The sequence below is a fragment of the Ursus arctos genome, unplaced genomic scaffold (genome assembly GCF_023065955.2).
Source record: "Ursus arctos isolate Adak ecotype North America unplaced genomic scaffold, UrsArc2.0 scaffold_12, whole genome shotgun sequence".
In the NCBI taxonomy this organism is placed as follows: Eukaryota; Metazoa; Chordata; class Mammalia; order Carnivora; family Ursidae; genus Ursus; species Ursus arctos.
Window position 1 is genome coordinate 35,061,458 of NW_026622786.1, and position 13,683 is coordinate 35,075,140.

The 13,683-nt window shown below is 35.3% G+C and overlaps 1 protein-coding gene across 1 annotated transcript in view; it reads left to right on the forward strand.

The window, feature by feature from the left end:
• ODF2L (outer dense fiber of sperm tails 2 like) overlaps nucleotides 1–12,107 on the forward strand; it is a 294,695-nt gene extending 282,588 nt beyond the window's left edge. The window contains exons 18-24 of the mRNA XM_057310504.1: nucleotides 1,176–1,286; nucleotides 2,646–2,750; nucleotides 4,747–4,905; nucleotides 6,242–6,327; nucleotides 6,410–6,572; nucleotides 9,524–9,649; nucleotides 11,923–12,107. Coding sequence (XP_057166487.1) covers nucleotides 1,176–1,286; nucleotides 2,646–2,750; nucleotides 4,747–4,905; nucleotides 6,242–6,327; nucleotides 6,410–6,572; nucleotides 9,524–9,649; nucleotides 11,923–12,051 — 879 coding nt within the window. The 3' untranslated portion in view covers nucleotides 12,052–12,107. The remainder of the gene's footprint in view (nucleotides 1–1,175; nucleotides 1,287–2,645; nucleotides 2,751–4,746; nucleotides 4,906–6,241; nucleotides 6,328–6,409; nucleotides 6,573–9,523; nucleotides 9,650–11,922) is intronic.
• The last annotated feature ends 1,576 nt before the right edge of the window (nucleotides 12,108–13,683 follow it).

The window sequence follows — 13,683 nt, forward strand, 5'->3', positions numbered from 1 at the left end:
ACCAGACTATCTTTTCAAGGATGTTTGTTTAGTGAGCCTCCTTGGAAGATAGCCATGTTTTTTTTTTTACCAAAGGGTAGACATGCTTACTGCCTGTTATGAGAGATCTGGGTTCCCTAAACTCGGGGTTGCTTCTCTGTAGTGCATCCCCCTGCGTGTGTGGGTGTATCTGGGCCTCACTGAGTCACCCTGGGGGAGCCGGGGCTTAGGAGACCAATGCAGATCTGACGTCTGGCTACTGCTCTTGCTGTAATCAAGTTTTGTGTTTTGACCCAGGAGTCTCACGTCTTCTGCTAGCATGCAGGAAACTGTTCCAGGCTAACTTGTCAACTTAGAGGGTAAAATCCCAAACCCTTACAGTACTTGATATCTTCTTTTGATTTTATACTTAGTAGGGGTTTTGCTATCCTAAGATCAAAATTTTAGCTGGATCTTCTGTGAAAATTTTTAAAACTTTATTTTTAAAATATAAATTAATATAAAAAATATTGTTGGGTGGAGGCAAGTAGTTCATCTATTTTCTTTCTAATAGTTAAATAGTTGTCTTATTACCATTATTTAGTGATCCATATTTTCCTCATTGATATTTAAAAATTCAACCTTTATCATATACTAAATATAATTTTAGTGTATTTTTCTGTTGCTGTTCCATTGACCTCTATATTTTTATGTTGGTATCTTAAAAATTTTAATTCTTTATACATCTTAATATCTAATAAGTACTGAGATTCTCTACCTTAATATTCCTTTCAGAATTATATTAGTCTTTCCCATTTATTTTTCCATATGAGTTTTAAAATTAATTTTGTCATATTCCTCCTCCTCCCAACTATTATACTTTTGGTTGAAATTGCATTTAAAGTGTTAGCTATTTGGAAGAAACTGATATGTCAATAGTATCGAGTCTTCCCGTCTAAGATCATGGTCTTTCTGTTTCCCAAGTCTTTCTTTGTCAGGAAATTTTAAAAGTTTTAAAAATATATGTCTTACATAATCTTATTATAGTTATTAATGAGTATTACTGGCTTTCGAAAATTCTTAAATTTAAGTAGTAATTATATGCAATAAATATGATTATTAACCTTTTGATAAATGAGTTATATTTTTATAATCCTAGCACTGGAGTATAAATGATTCTAATGATTTATAAAATCTATTTATATTTTCCTTGCTAGACTACTCTTGATGCTTTGAAGGACGAGGTTGTTTCTGTTGAAAATGAACTTTTAGAATTGCAAGAAATAGAAAAACAACAGAAAACCCTTACTGAAGTATATAAAACTCAGGTGATTATTGCACTGATTTTAATGTTAAATTCTGTAGGCAATTTAAAACACTGTATTTTTTTGTGATCTAAATAAGCAGAATTGAAGAAAGAGCTATTATTTTGTGATAGAATATATGTCCCATATGTTTCTTCAGGTCCCACATATTTTTATAAGTAGATGATTTCTGCTGATTCCTGATTCAAACATTGACTGTGTATGTATTGGCTACTCCTAAAAGTAGATCTAAAGTTAATTATGTAGATGTAATGTAAATCTTATGTATAATCATGTTAAACTTAGTTATATTGTCATCTTATATATTTATTGGTATTGATTTAGAGTAATGACTCCCTTCTAGGGTCATTAAAACTCAGTACTCCCTCTTTCCCGATAAATAAAATGCTGATTTACTCACATGAAAGACCTGGAAAAGAATTTTGAAAATATGTATGGAATAGAGCTGTGTTTGATGGCAATTTATAGAAAACCTTATGTTTTGGAAACCTAGTATTCAAGAAAAACTTTATGAGAAAGATGGGACTTACGCAGGTCCTTAATGATGGTAACAAACTGGTCAATAAAGAGCTGGGTTTTACTGGAAGAGAGAGCATTTGAATTAAAGAATAATGAATTAAAGGTAAAAAAGGAGCGCATTCTGTCAATAAGTAGGAAGGAAGTTCATCTGGATGTTTCGATGGGAAGATGCAGTCAAGACATCCAGTAGGAATCCTGCAGTCATGCAGAGCTTGCCAGAGGTAGGACTGAGGCTGTGGTGGACTGTGGGCCTGTTACTGAGAATGTCAGCTGGGTCCTCCAGCGGGGTGTTTGCGTTTAATCCCTCAGCAGAATAATGTGCATGTTCTAGGCTCTGGGCTTTGTGGAAACGCCTCAGATTTTTTTTTTTTTTTTTTGAGCGTTGTTTTGTTTAAATATAAAGTAATTGGTATGGGAGCTAGTTTGGAACAGAGGTTGATTTTTTTTTTAAACAAAAATTTAATTTATTTTGTTGTAATAAATCTGACTTTTCCCAAATCTGCACGTGGACATACATGTCAGCATATTTCAGTTACTCCTTAGTCTTCAGATTCTTTTTTTTTTTTTTTTGATTCTTTAAAATGACATTGACCTGCAAATAAAGATCTCTCTAATATTCAGGCTCAAGGGGAGAGTCGAGAATTATTGATGGGAAAAGACAGGTAAATCATAAAAGAATGTGGATTGGAGTAGAGCACTGATTCTTATATTAAAGTAGGAGTAACAGATAAAGATACTGAGGGTGTTGATAGGGAAATAATGATTTGTTTAAAAATACGAATTCATGTGTTTTTTAATTTACATTATGGTTTTAATAAAATGTTACTCATAATTTATTTTCAGGTACAAAAGTTGCAAGAAGCAGCTGAAATGGTGAAAAGCAGATGTGAAAATTTGCTACGTGAAAATAACCTAATTACAAAAAACAAAAATAAAAAATTAGAGAAGGTGAGTTTGATGTTTTAAGCAATAAAATAATATTTATATGTTTTATACTTTAAAATATTATACTATTCTTTCATTGTGGTCATTTTCTCTAGTTTTGACCTAGGAATTATCTGTTTTAAATCTCTGTAGGAGTTTGTTTTCTAAGGAGGTAATGTTTCTTCCAGGCTTGAAATGTTTGTTTGTATGAATGTTTTTTTTACTTTTTCCTAATATTTGGAAAATAGAATAAGTGTTTGATTTTTCTAATACAAGAGCAGACTCATATATCTCAAAAAACTGGTTATCACTTATCACTGGCTCCATCAGCCATAAGTATGCAAACTTGAATATCTCTCATTTTTAATCCCACCTTTTTGTTTTTGATACTAAATCTTTTGTGTCTAAAAGGCAAAGTAAAAATTCTCTGCTAAATGCTTTTTGGAAGAAAAGTAATATTTAAAAAAACAGCATCATTTCCCTTTTATCAGCCCATTGCAACAGAATGAGGGGAAGGCCAGTGTTGGCAAGTGATGATGTTTTTGTGAATATTTTTAACTTTTTAAATGAAACCGCATCCCTCTTTGGGTCTTCTCATGTTGTTTTGGTAAGGAAGCGGTGAAAGTCGTAGGACACTGACTGCCGGCTGGAGAGGTCATGGGATGTTACCAGTCACTTCCAACTGAGTGTAATAAGGTGACTGTCTCTGGGTTGCCCCCACATCTTGGGATTGAGAAGTCTGAGTGAGGCACAGTGTGAAGAAGAGGTCAGCCAGAGCAGGCATTCTGCTGGTTAAACAGAGATAAAGATAGCCCACCAAACATGCAACTTACTACTTTCTTAGAATTACTTTTCATCTATTTTTAGCAGCATGTCTAGCATTGCATGTGTCCTGGTGTGTCTCTCTACGAGATGTACCACCGCAGAGGTCTTCTCTTTTGCTAGGCAGCAATGTAAATAAAAGTCTATTAAAAAACCTGTTCAGGAGGCCGATGGGGCAGAAGCCTGTGATTTTCAGATACCGTGAGTCACAATGTCTTCTAACTGGTATTAAACCAGAAAAGTCATTTTTTAAGACGGAATTTTTCCTTTTCCACTGATAAGTCTCCTGGTTTTCTCCTGGGCCCTTAGATGTTTGGGGACCCAGAGGTATGCTTTGTTTTCGTTTTATCTTTTGTGATTCAGAATGCCAGACGTGCACAGTAGCTCTAAGTGTTCCCTGTCTCAGGGAAAGACTCTGGCTCTTGTATTTTCCTCCCTATAAACATTCTAAATGCCATATGTTTGGTTATTTTTTCTTAATTAATTATGTAAGCATTTCTTAGGGTTGCTTCTTGTCACATCTCCACAAAAGTGCCGCGGTGAGGTACTGCAGTGGCCAAAGGGGTGAATGTAGATAAAATTAGAGAAACTTGCTCATAGTATTAGTGATGAAATGACAGTCTACTGAGGACTGGTGATATGAGCTATCTTGACATAATGCACAGTAAACCCCACCAATCTGGACTCAGATGAGTGTAGGAAGGCTGTTCTAATTGAAATATTAATTACAAGATTGAATGACAAAGTGACAATTACTTTAGCCTGATGGGTGGGCAGTAGCAAATGACCATACCAGCTTTACTAGTAATAACTATGCTTGAAGGTAAATGACAAGATTCAAAAAGTTTGCTTTCCTAAGTAGGTTAAATGTTCTCCCTATAGGCTAATATAACTGTATGCATTTACTCAACAAACTTTTTTTAAAACTATTTTTAAAATTTTAATTCTAATGGTTTTATTAGTCACTCAACAAACTTTTTGAAAACCAAAGTACAGCCCACTTTTGAGGTAGGTGTTCTTGTTAGCAGAGTCTAACTTAATTTTTATTCATATGTATTTGGTTGAATCTTTTCGTTTGTTTAAAACCATTATTCCTAAAATACTTATTACATTATGAGCATATGTAGTATTTAAGATAGTAAAAACATTAATGCTTAATGTGTGACCTTGCACTTATTTCCCTAATGCTACAACTCAGATGAGAGGCCAGATGGAGTCTCATCTGCAGGAGTTAGAGCGCGTGCGCGATTCGTTGACGGCGGCGGAACGGAGGCTTCACGAGTGTCAGGAGAGGCTGCAGCACTGCAAGGGGAAATGTGCGGACCAGGCGCACACTGTTAGGGAGCTTCAGGGCCAGGTGTCCCGCCGGCTTTCTGCTTTCTACTAGCTATGTTAAAGGGAACTTTGGAATGATTTCACCAGTCGAGGGCACTCATGTCAGGGGTTGATTTTTTTTTTTTTTTTTTTTACTCCCATCTCCATCAGTTCATCAGTTTATTGCAGATACTGTAATATTCTGCACGCTATTCTTTTAGTATTTTATCGTGAAAAATTGGTAACTAAAATTGCTCATTTTAGTTTATTCATACAAATCTATATTTAGGTATTTCAGAACATGGTAATAGTATGAGAGGAGCTATGCTATGTTTACATATATATTTTTTGGCATCAGGATATGCTAAAGCACTATAATCTACCTTACAAAAATTGCAATTTATTTTAATTAGAATTATGAATCAAGTTCATTTGGATTATTCTTAATTATTTTTTTGCCAACATATACTTTTGTACTCTATCAGAACAGAGATCATGGGTGCCCAGTTAGTCACCACATAGCCACCTCCTAATTTGATGCCTAGCATAGAGTTAGTGCTTAATAAATATTTCTTTATTTTTTTCAAAGATGCATGTGCAAGGAGGTAGCAAGTGTTTTGCTTATTTGCAAAACTATTTTAGGAACAATTCCCTGTCTACCAAATGTAATCTGGATTTTAATTTTGAAATGCATCCTGTTTTTAAAAGGCATGCAAACAAAATTTTGCTAAATTTAAATTTCTGAGAAGAGATTTTTTTAGGAAAATGTCAAATCTGTGAAGATAACCTAAATTATTAATTAAATTATGAGAAATTTTATTTTCAAAGCTTCTTAAGATAAGTGTAAGTTTTGAAACAATGGGAAGAATATTCTGTCTTGGTATCAGCAAATTGTCTTTGGTTGATTTGCTTGTTTTGTTTCTCACAAATATGGTTTTTACTTGTAGTTACAACTTCATAGATAGTCAATTATCAATCACTATCTTTAGGTAAAACAAGAAATTGTAAGAGTACCTAAATACCCGACAATAGGAGATTAATACTGTTTAGTCTTCAAATTTACTTAATAAAATAAACGTTAATAAAATAAATGTCCTTTTGCAAGAAAGCATTGTTCAGAATGTATTAATTGCCATCTTTCAAATAAATCTTTAGTAGGTGATTTTTCATGAGGCAGTTAGTGTTTTTAAAATTAACCAGGAACTTAAGAGCTTGTGTCTTAACAATGTAATATTTCTTTATGTCTCTCTGTGTAGGAGTAATAATAATATTTGTATCTTCTTGTTTTTTATGATTATTCTAACAACATAGCATATAGATTTCTTTGGAAGTTGGTTATAAAGAAAATAACCAAGAAAACTTTATTTTTCCCCTTTTAGGTTGATGCAAATCATAATCTTCTGAGAAAGCTTTCTCTGGAAGAGGAAAATTATCTTATTCAGTTGAAGTGTGAAAACCTGAAACAGTAAGTATTAAATTGACTTAAAATTGGTGTTACATTTTTCTCTACACACTATAATTTTAAAATATATGTTTTCTGTAAAAAGAAAATTAGAACAGATGGATGCAGAAAATAAAGAGCTTGAGAAGAAGCTGGCAAACCAAGAAGAATGTCTTAAGCATAGCAATCTTAAGTTTAAAGAGAAATCTGCAGAATATATGGCATTGGCCAGACAGCTGGAAGCTGCTTTAGAAGAAGGAAGACAAAAGGTACAGATGGCCTTTATTTAGAAACTTTTTAATTAGTTTACCAAAGAGTCGTCTTTTTAAACAGACAATATCTCATCTTACCAAACCTACAGTTATTGTTTTTATCCTGATGACAGGGTAAAGAGAGCAATTACATTTTTGTTTTTTACCTACTTTTCCCTTTTGGAGCTAAACAGCTGTATTCCTGGTGCAGTTACTTCAGTAGGTAAATGATGATGTGGCGGGGTAAAGGGCAGAGATGGAAGACTTGGAAGGAGCTCCCCCCTCCTTTTTTAAAATTTATTTATTTATTTATTTAAATAAAACCAAAGCAATTGTGCAAATTGTTGGGCATTTTGGTTTTGATCAGGATCTGGTGAGCTGTAGAGCTCAACTCCCTTTTCTTTTGGCCAATATTGCTACATAAGTACATTTAAGAATTAAATTCCAGTTAAATCCATTTGGTTAACATTTAATACACATCTCACTGTGTGTCAGGCACTCGGCTAGTATTTGAGGTACAAAGATGAATAAGACTTTGTTAGTTCACAAGCTCCTCAGCAGTTTCCTTGGTGTTATGGGAAACCTGTACGCAGAGGGCAGGGAGAAATGGTAGAAAGAGGCAAACCACTCCAGGTTGGAAGGTGACAGGTTTAATAAGCAAGGGAACACAAGACTTGTCTTGGATGGCCACAAGATGAGTAGATTTCTACACCTGACAGAATCTTAAAAGTTTATATAGAGGGGCTTAACTAGGTTCAGTCATGTACCCAGTCCGAATAGCCTTAACACCACATTCCTTTCTCAAGGCTCTTTACTTGGAGTGGCTTCTGGGAGCAGGGGAGGAAAGCGGAACACATATCTAAAGGACAGGGGAGAGGGTAGGGAGCTTCCAGTTGCCCAGGTCTAGCTCGTGGGTCACCTGAAGGTCACGTCTTTTCGATGACCTCCTCCAACAGACCTGGCCTCAGCTCTCAGGACACTTGTAGTCCAGTGGGAAGATAATATGTGAACAGACAAATGTCATGCAGCCTGTTGATGCGACAACAGAGGGAGGGTACAAGGTACACCGGAGGACACTGTTAGTTTAACGTGGGGGTGATGGGAAATGACACAGGAGAACAGGTTAATTTATCAAATGACTTGAAAATGTAATCTTGAAAGGACTTAAGGTGGGCTCTGGAGTCCCAACAGGAGCTGGATTTGAATTCTGGCTCTGACACATTACACCCTGACCCAGAGTGAATCATTTCTCTAAACTCTAGTTTCTTAGTGAAATGGGGATGATGAGTTTCCTCATCACACTGAATGATGCCAAAGAGCGATTGTCTATACCATGATGACTCTCAGATGTATATTTCCACCCCAGACTTCTCTCTCTCCTGAAATCTAGGCTAAGATATTTTGCTACTTACTTGACATCTCCACTTAACATAAGCATTTCAAACTTAACATATCCAATACCTAAATTCTGGATCTTTCCCTCTAAACTCTCTTCCACCCATGTCTTTCTTAAGCATGTTAATGGCAGTTCCACAATAGATAAAACCTGATATCCCTGAAGTGTCACTCTTTTATCACAAGTGTCATATACATATATATGAATATATATATATATATATATATATTTTTTTTTTAACTCTGGGAAATCAATTTAAATTTACTTTGAAAGATACATCCTCGAATAAAAGCTAAGTAGTAAAATGTATTGTCAGTGATAGAAATGTAATCCAGATTTCTCAGCTCCATCAGCCTTTGGGAGGAAAAGAAATGACTTCATCCTGGGTTCAGCCTAAGTGGACTTTGGAAACTCTAGGTGTTCTCAGATTCCTTCTCAGAAGTGTTGAGAGTCCCCAGAGATGTGTCTGCCTTCTTCTCTGTCCCGCTGCACTGGAATGTGGGGCTGTCTCTAGTTCCTGCCAGGTGAGGAGTGCCATCACTGCCTCATCACCGTTGTCCACACTGATGACACTGTCAAAGTCTCTTTCCCCTACAGCTTCAGATCCTGCTAGCATCCCTCACACACAACTGCCCTTGGAATTTGTGCAAAAGAAGTCTTTGTCAATGACTTTATAATAATTCAGAACTGAGTTTATAGAAGCATGAGTAGAGGACAGTCCTTCCCACCAGCTCCTTGCTCCTCAACTAGTCCTCGCCTCAACTTTTACTCTGGTGTGTGGCTCCAACCCAGCATTCTTGCAAATAGGCTCCCACATATCTGAGTCGTTGGATGAACATAGCTAAGCTAGACTTTCTGCTAAAATAAGCAATCATAGAAATAAGAAAACTCAAATTCAGACCACTTTGGAAGTGAATAAATGAAAAACCAGTCTCTTTTGTATGTGTGAGTGAAGTGTATTCATCCCCTGCCCCAATCTCATTCAGTCTACTGTCCTCACTGAATGAGAACTTGCTGTGTTCCAGCCCGCCTCTGGACACCAAGGTGAATATAAATACAGTACAACATGACAGCTGGTCTCAGCAGGTTATAAAAATACAGTATTGGGGGCGCCTGGGTGGCACAGCAGTTAAGCATCTGCCTTCGGCTCAGGGCGTGATCCCGGCGTTATGGGATCGAGCCCCACATCAGGCTCCTCCGCTATGAACCTGCTTCTTCCTCTCCCACTCCCCCTGCTTATGTTCCCTCTCTTGCTGGCTGTCTCTATCTCTGTCGAATAAATAGATAAATAAAATCTTTAAAAAAAAAATACAGTATTGGGCAAAACACTTACCTAAGTCACAGAGGAGTGCAAATACGTATACTTCTTCCGTCTCAGGCTAATTTTGCAGATACTTTTACTGCAAAGAGAAGTAAACATACTTATGCTATATGTGTTTCCTCAGGATAGAACATCTTTAAACAATTTGTAATTAAACTGTTCAGAAAAAGAGGTACAGTATAACTATGTCAAGACTTTAGATCATACTTTAAAGAAAGCATAGTTATTTTACTCTTTTAATGAAAATTACAGGTTTCTGAAGAAATAGAGAAAATGTCGTCTAGAGAGAGGGCTTTACAGATTAAAATATTAGGTCTGGAAACTGAACTTAGAAAGAAAAATGAAGAACAAAATCAACTTGTTTGCAAAATGAACAGCGTAAGTATTAGTATGGCTTAATGTATTTTCATAAAAAATAAATTAGCGTTTAACATTCTTACCATGTAGTTAAAGTGTGAAGTGAGGGGAATCAGGACTCTTGCTTTACTGGTAATATTAAGAATAACAAATAACATAAACCATAAACATTTAAATGTCATGATAATGCCATAGAATTATTACCCTGCATCCTTGGTAGCTCCTACCACATTTTCCCAAAGTCTCATCAGGCCCTTTCCTGCATATTACTTTCACACAACAGCTGCTTAATGAAAGTTACAGATACAATCTACTCAGGAATTTCTGGTACAAATTTTTCATTTTTTTTAAGATACACAATTTAAACTATTTTGAGATAGACTTTGATATGTCTTGAGTAATGAATATTATACTTTAGAAAGTGATGAGTTTGTATTAAGTAAATATTCGGTGTTGTTATATCTGCATATAAGATAGGTGCTGTGGGCCACTCAGCCATGAAATGAGAATCCCAAATTGGCTGTGTTTAATTAATCTTCGGATGTCTTTTCCTAAATATTCATGAAACTAGTCAATTGGCACAAGATACTATGGAAGCTAGCACTAGTTGTGACTAAATTACTTGAAAACTGTCTATTTGATGATGTAGAAAATGATGATACTTTATCGTTTCTGGGAACTGGAGACTCCACAAGAACTATTTTTTCATTCCCAAGTGTCTAAAAAGTTGAAGACGTGAAAAGTTCAAAAGTGAAATGATTTTTGACATGTAATATTAATTTAATTTTATCACCATCAAAATTTCCATGGCAATTTAATCAGAACAAACATTTCTCACTTCTAATGTAGCATGGGTCTGCTCTTCATTCTAAATCTCTTTTATTTATACATTTATTTTTTAACTTTTTTTCTCACCATCAGAATTTCTGATACTGTAAAACATGTGTAATTAAGGCTTCTGAAAAAATAAGTAGTGAGATGAGTTGGGTTTCTCTATAACTTTCCCCGTGCTTGGTTAAATCTGCCAAAATAAAAAGTTTAATTTGTGATGTTCTATTAAATCTGATAATTTTTACAGTAGTAAAAATGTAGAATTCTAGCAAAGATTTAGACATTGCTGAGTCTGTGTGTTCTGTCCCTTCCAGGGGACAGTTCCGTGGGCAGGTCAGTATTTATTTTGTATATGTGTCTTAGCTCCAGTTGAATTGTAAGCACTCCTGAGAGCTGGTCTCATAGTCGGTTATACCCCAGTGTCTTCCACAGTGCCCTGCCCACAGTAGGCTTCTTCAGATTTTCTGCCCAAGTGCTTCCGCTGGGGCAGAGTGAATGCACAGACCCAAGCATGGCCTCACCTGCTTAACCCAGGCTGACCTGCCTGAAGCCTGAAATGTCTTTGGATCCTAAAATCTATGAACATTTTACTTTCTACCCTACAATAGAAGTGTGTTCTTATTAATATTTTCCCCTCCAAACCGTTGAATAAAATTGATGATGTTCCATAAGGGTTCACTGTATTCATTCTATGACTCTGTGTAGCCCAGCCTAGCACATTGCTTCATACCTAACTCCACTGCCCCCAAGGGGCATCAGTCAGTTTCAGAAGGTATCAGGTGTCATTGACTACCAGATAGGAAGGAAATGAAAGATTTCTCTTCTTAAGGTGCCTGCATTTCAGTTGGAAGCTAGATAATACTTGCAGTCTATCTGTCTGGAGTATTTTCAGTAAACAGATCTACTTGAGAATTTATATGCAACTGAATATTTTTAAAAAATATATCGGGCTTTTAATTTTTCCCTCAAATAAAGAACACCTATAATATTCAGAGTTCTTATTTTTAAAGGATTCGAAAAATAAAATGTTCACATTATCAAAACTAGAATTCTGTCACTTTTTAAGGCAGCAAAAGTCTTACGATATAAAATATGAAAATGGCAAAAACTGGTATTAAAATAAGTCATGTTAAATGTAATGAAAAATCGTTATGAGAGTTTTAAATGAAATCTATTATGTTAATCATGTTAAATATGTAATCATTTGAGGCTGACTGTGTATTACAACAAACTATATCACTGTAGAGATCAACCATGTATGTACTTTAGTTATGCTGGATTTTAAAGAAAAGTGAGCTCTAAGATAAGTTGTTTGCACATATCAGATGTTAGAATTCTCTCTCTTAAATAATTAAAAGTCAGTATTTAATTATTGTATATATAAATTTTACATTATGACACCACCCTTTGATATGAATGTCATTATTGATTTTCCTTCTTTCTTTCTTCCTTTCTTTCTTTAGCAAGCACAACACCAGGACGTATGTTTGAAGGAAATACAACATAGTCTTGAAAAGTCAGAGAATCAGAATGAGAGTATTAAGAATTATTTACAGTTTCTTAAAACTTCTTATGTAACAATGTTTGGATAAATGGTTGGATTTATTTTCTATAAGCAATAGGATTTTACTCTAAGTCTGAAACATGATTAGGTACAAAAATAATAATAAATATACTTTAATTTATGGGTGGTAGTAGTAGAGTTTTTATGTAGCTTTCTTAAATACAATTTATTATCCAATTGCAACTTTAAGATACAGATGTTAGTGTTCCTTTTTGCTGGATAATTTTCATTTAGCTCTGGTTTATACCTATTTAAATTATATTGATTTTTAGAATGGTTTTCACACAAAAGAAGCCAGAATCATTTTTTTGTGACTGTAGCCATCATTTAAGTGAATTTGTAATAAATCTAGGCCAGTTATGAGCCAAATACATGATTTTGAATAACATATATAATTGTTTTACTTTGTGGTAAGATAGATATATATATAATCAAGAAAAATATTCTGGGTATTAATTGTTAATAGTATAATTACATACTTTCTAAAGATACCAAATGTCAAATTAATACTGTTTCAAGTATGATACCATTATAATTTCTGTGAGGCTCTTAATATAGCATTTTAAATCATAGCTATTAAATGCCAACGGATGGTGACAGATGAAAATATGTTGGCATTCATTGTTTCTTTATAAAGAATGGGCATTTGGGCTCTCCTGTGAATTCACAGTCTCTTTTCTATTTCATTTTTTATCAGTGATTGTCTGGTATTGTCACTGTAGGCATTCTAAAGCCCCTGAGTTAAAGATTAAAGGGGAACAACTTTCCCCACCCCTTTTCATAGCCACCTCCCTTGGGATGATCAAAGTAAGCGCTTTAATACCGAGAAGTCGTAGGATAAGGTCTTTATTATTGCAGTGACGTAGAAGAGAAACCAAAAACTTATTCCCCCCAGTCTCCTACCCGATGCGCCAAGGCAGAATCCTCTAAAAGGGGATTGATGTTGTCAACGAGGAATCAGGTAGTAGTAGCTCGTCTCAGACAATGGCTTGAGAGCTCTTTATTCAAAGGGCACTCGGGTCTCAAAAGATCATTCAGAGAAGCAAATTGTGTCCTACATGTTTCAGCCTATGAACAGAGCTATCTCCGCAAGATGTTTTATCCTCTTCTCTGACCAGAAATGGGATCCTGCTTTTCTCTGGTCCCCCTCACTCCCAGGACTGCTGTAGGGTCTACTGGAGCTCCTTGTCAGTGACCCAACTGCTTACTAGTATTTTTCTTAAAATAGCGTAATACGGTAATTTCAGGAACTGGCCACATTATTTGCCCAACAACTGCTAACAATATTAGTGTTGCCTTTTTTTTTTTTTAATCATAATACTTTTACTAAAACACATACTTGACCGTTGTAGTCCTGTCTTCACCTCCTAAGGCAAAGAGAGATTTAAGAAATACTCTGATGAAAGGAAACTGAGGTTCTTGAGTATTGCTCACTGGGCTGAGCTCTTGAAGGGCAGAACTGTACCTTATTCATATTTCTGTTCCAGCCACTACACAATAGCTGGTACGTAGTAGATGCTCAGCTGATGTTTGGGGATAGATGGATGGATGTTTGAAGAGAAAGGTATTCATATTCCTGTTTCACATATGAAAAAAATGTAAGCATAGAAGGATTAACTACTATGGCTATGGTATAAAACTCTTAAATTTTAAGTTGACG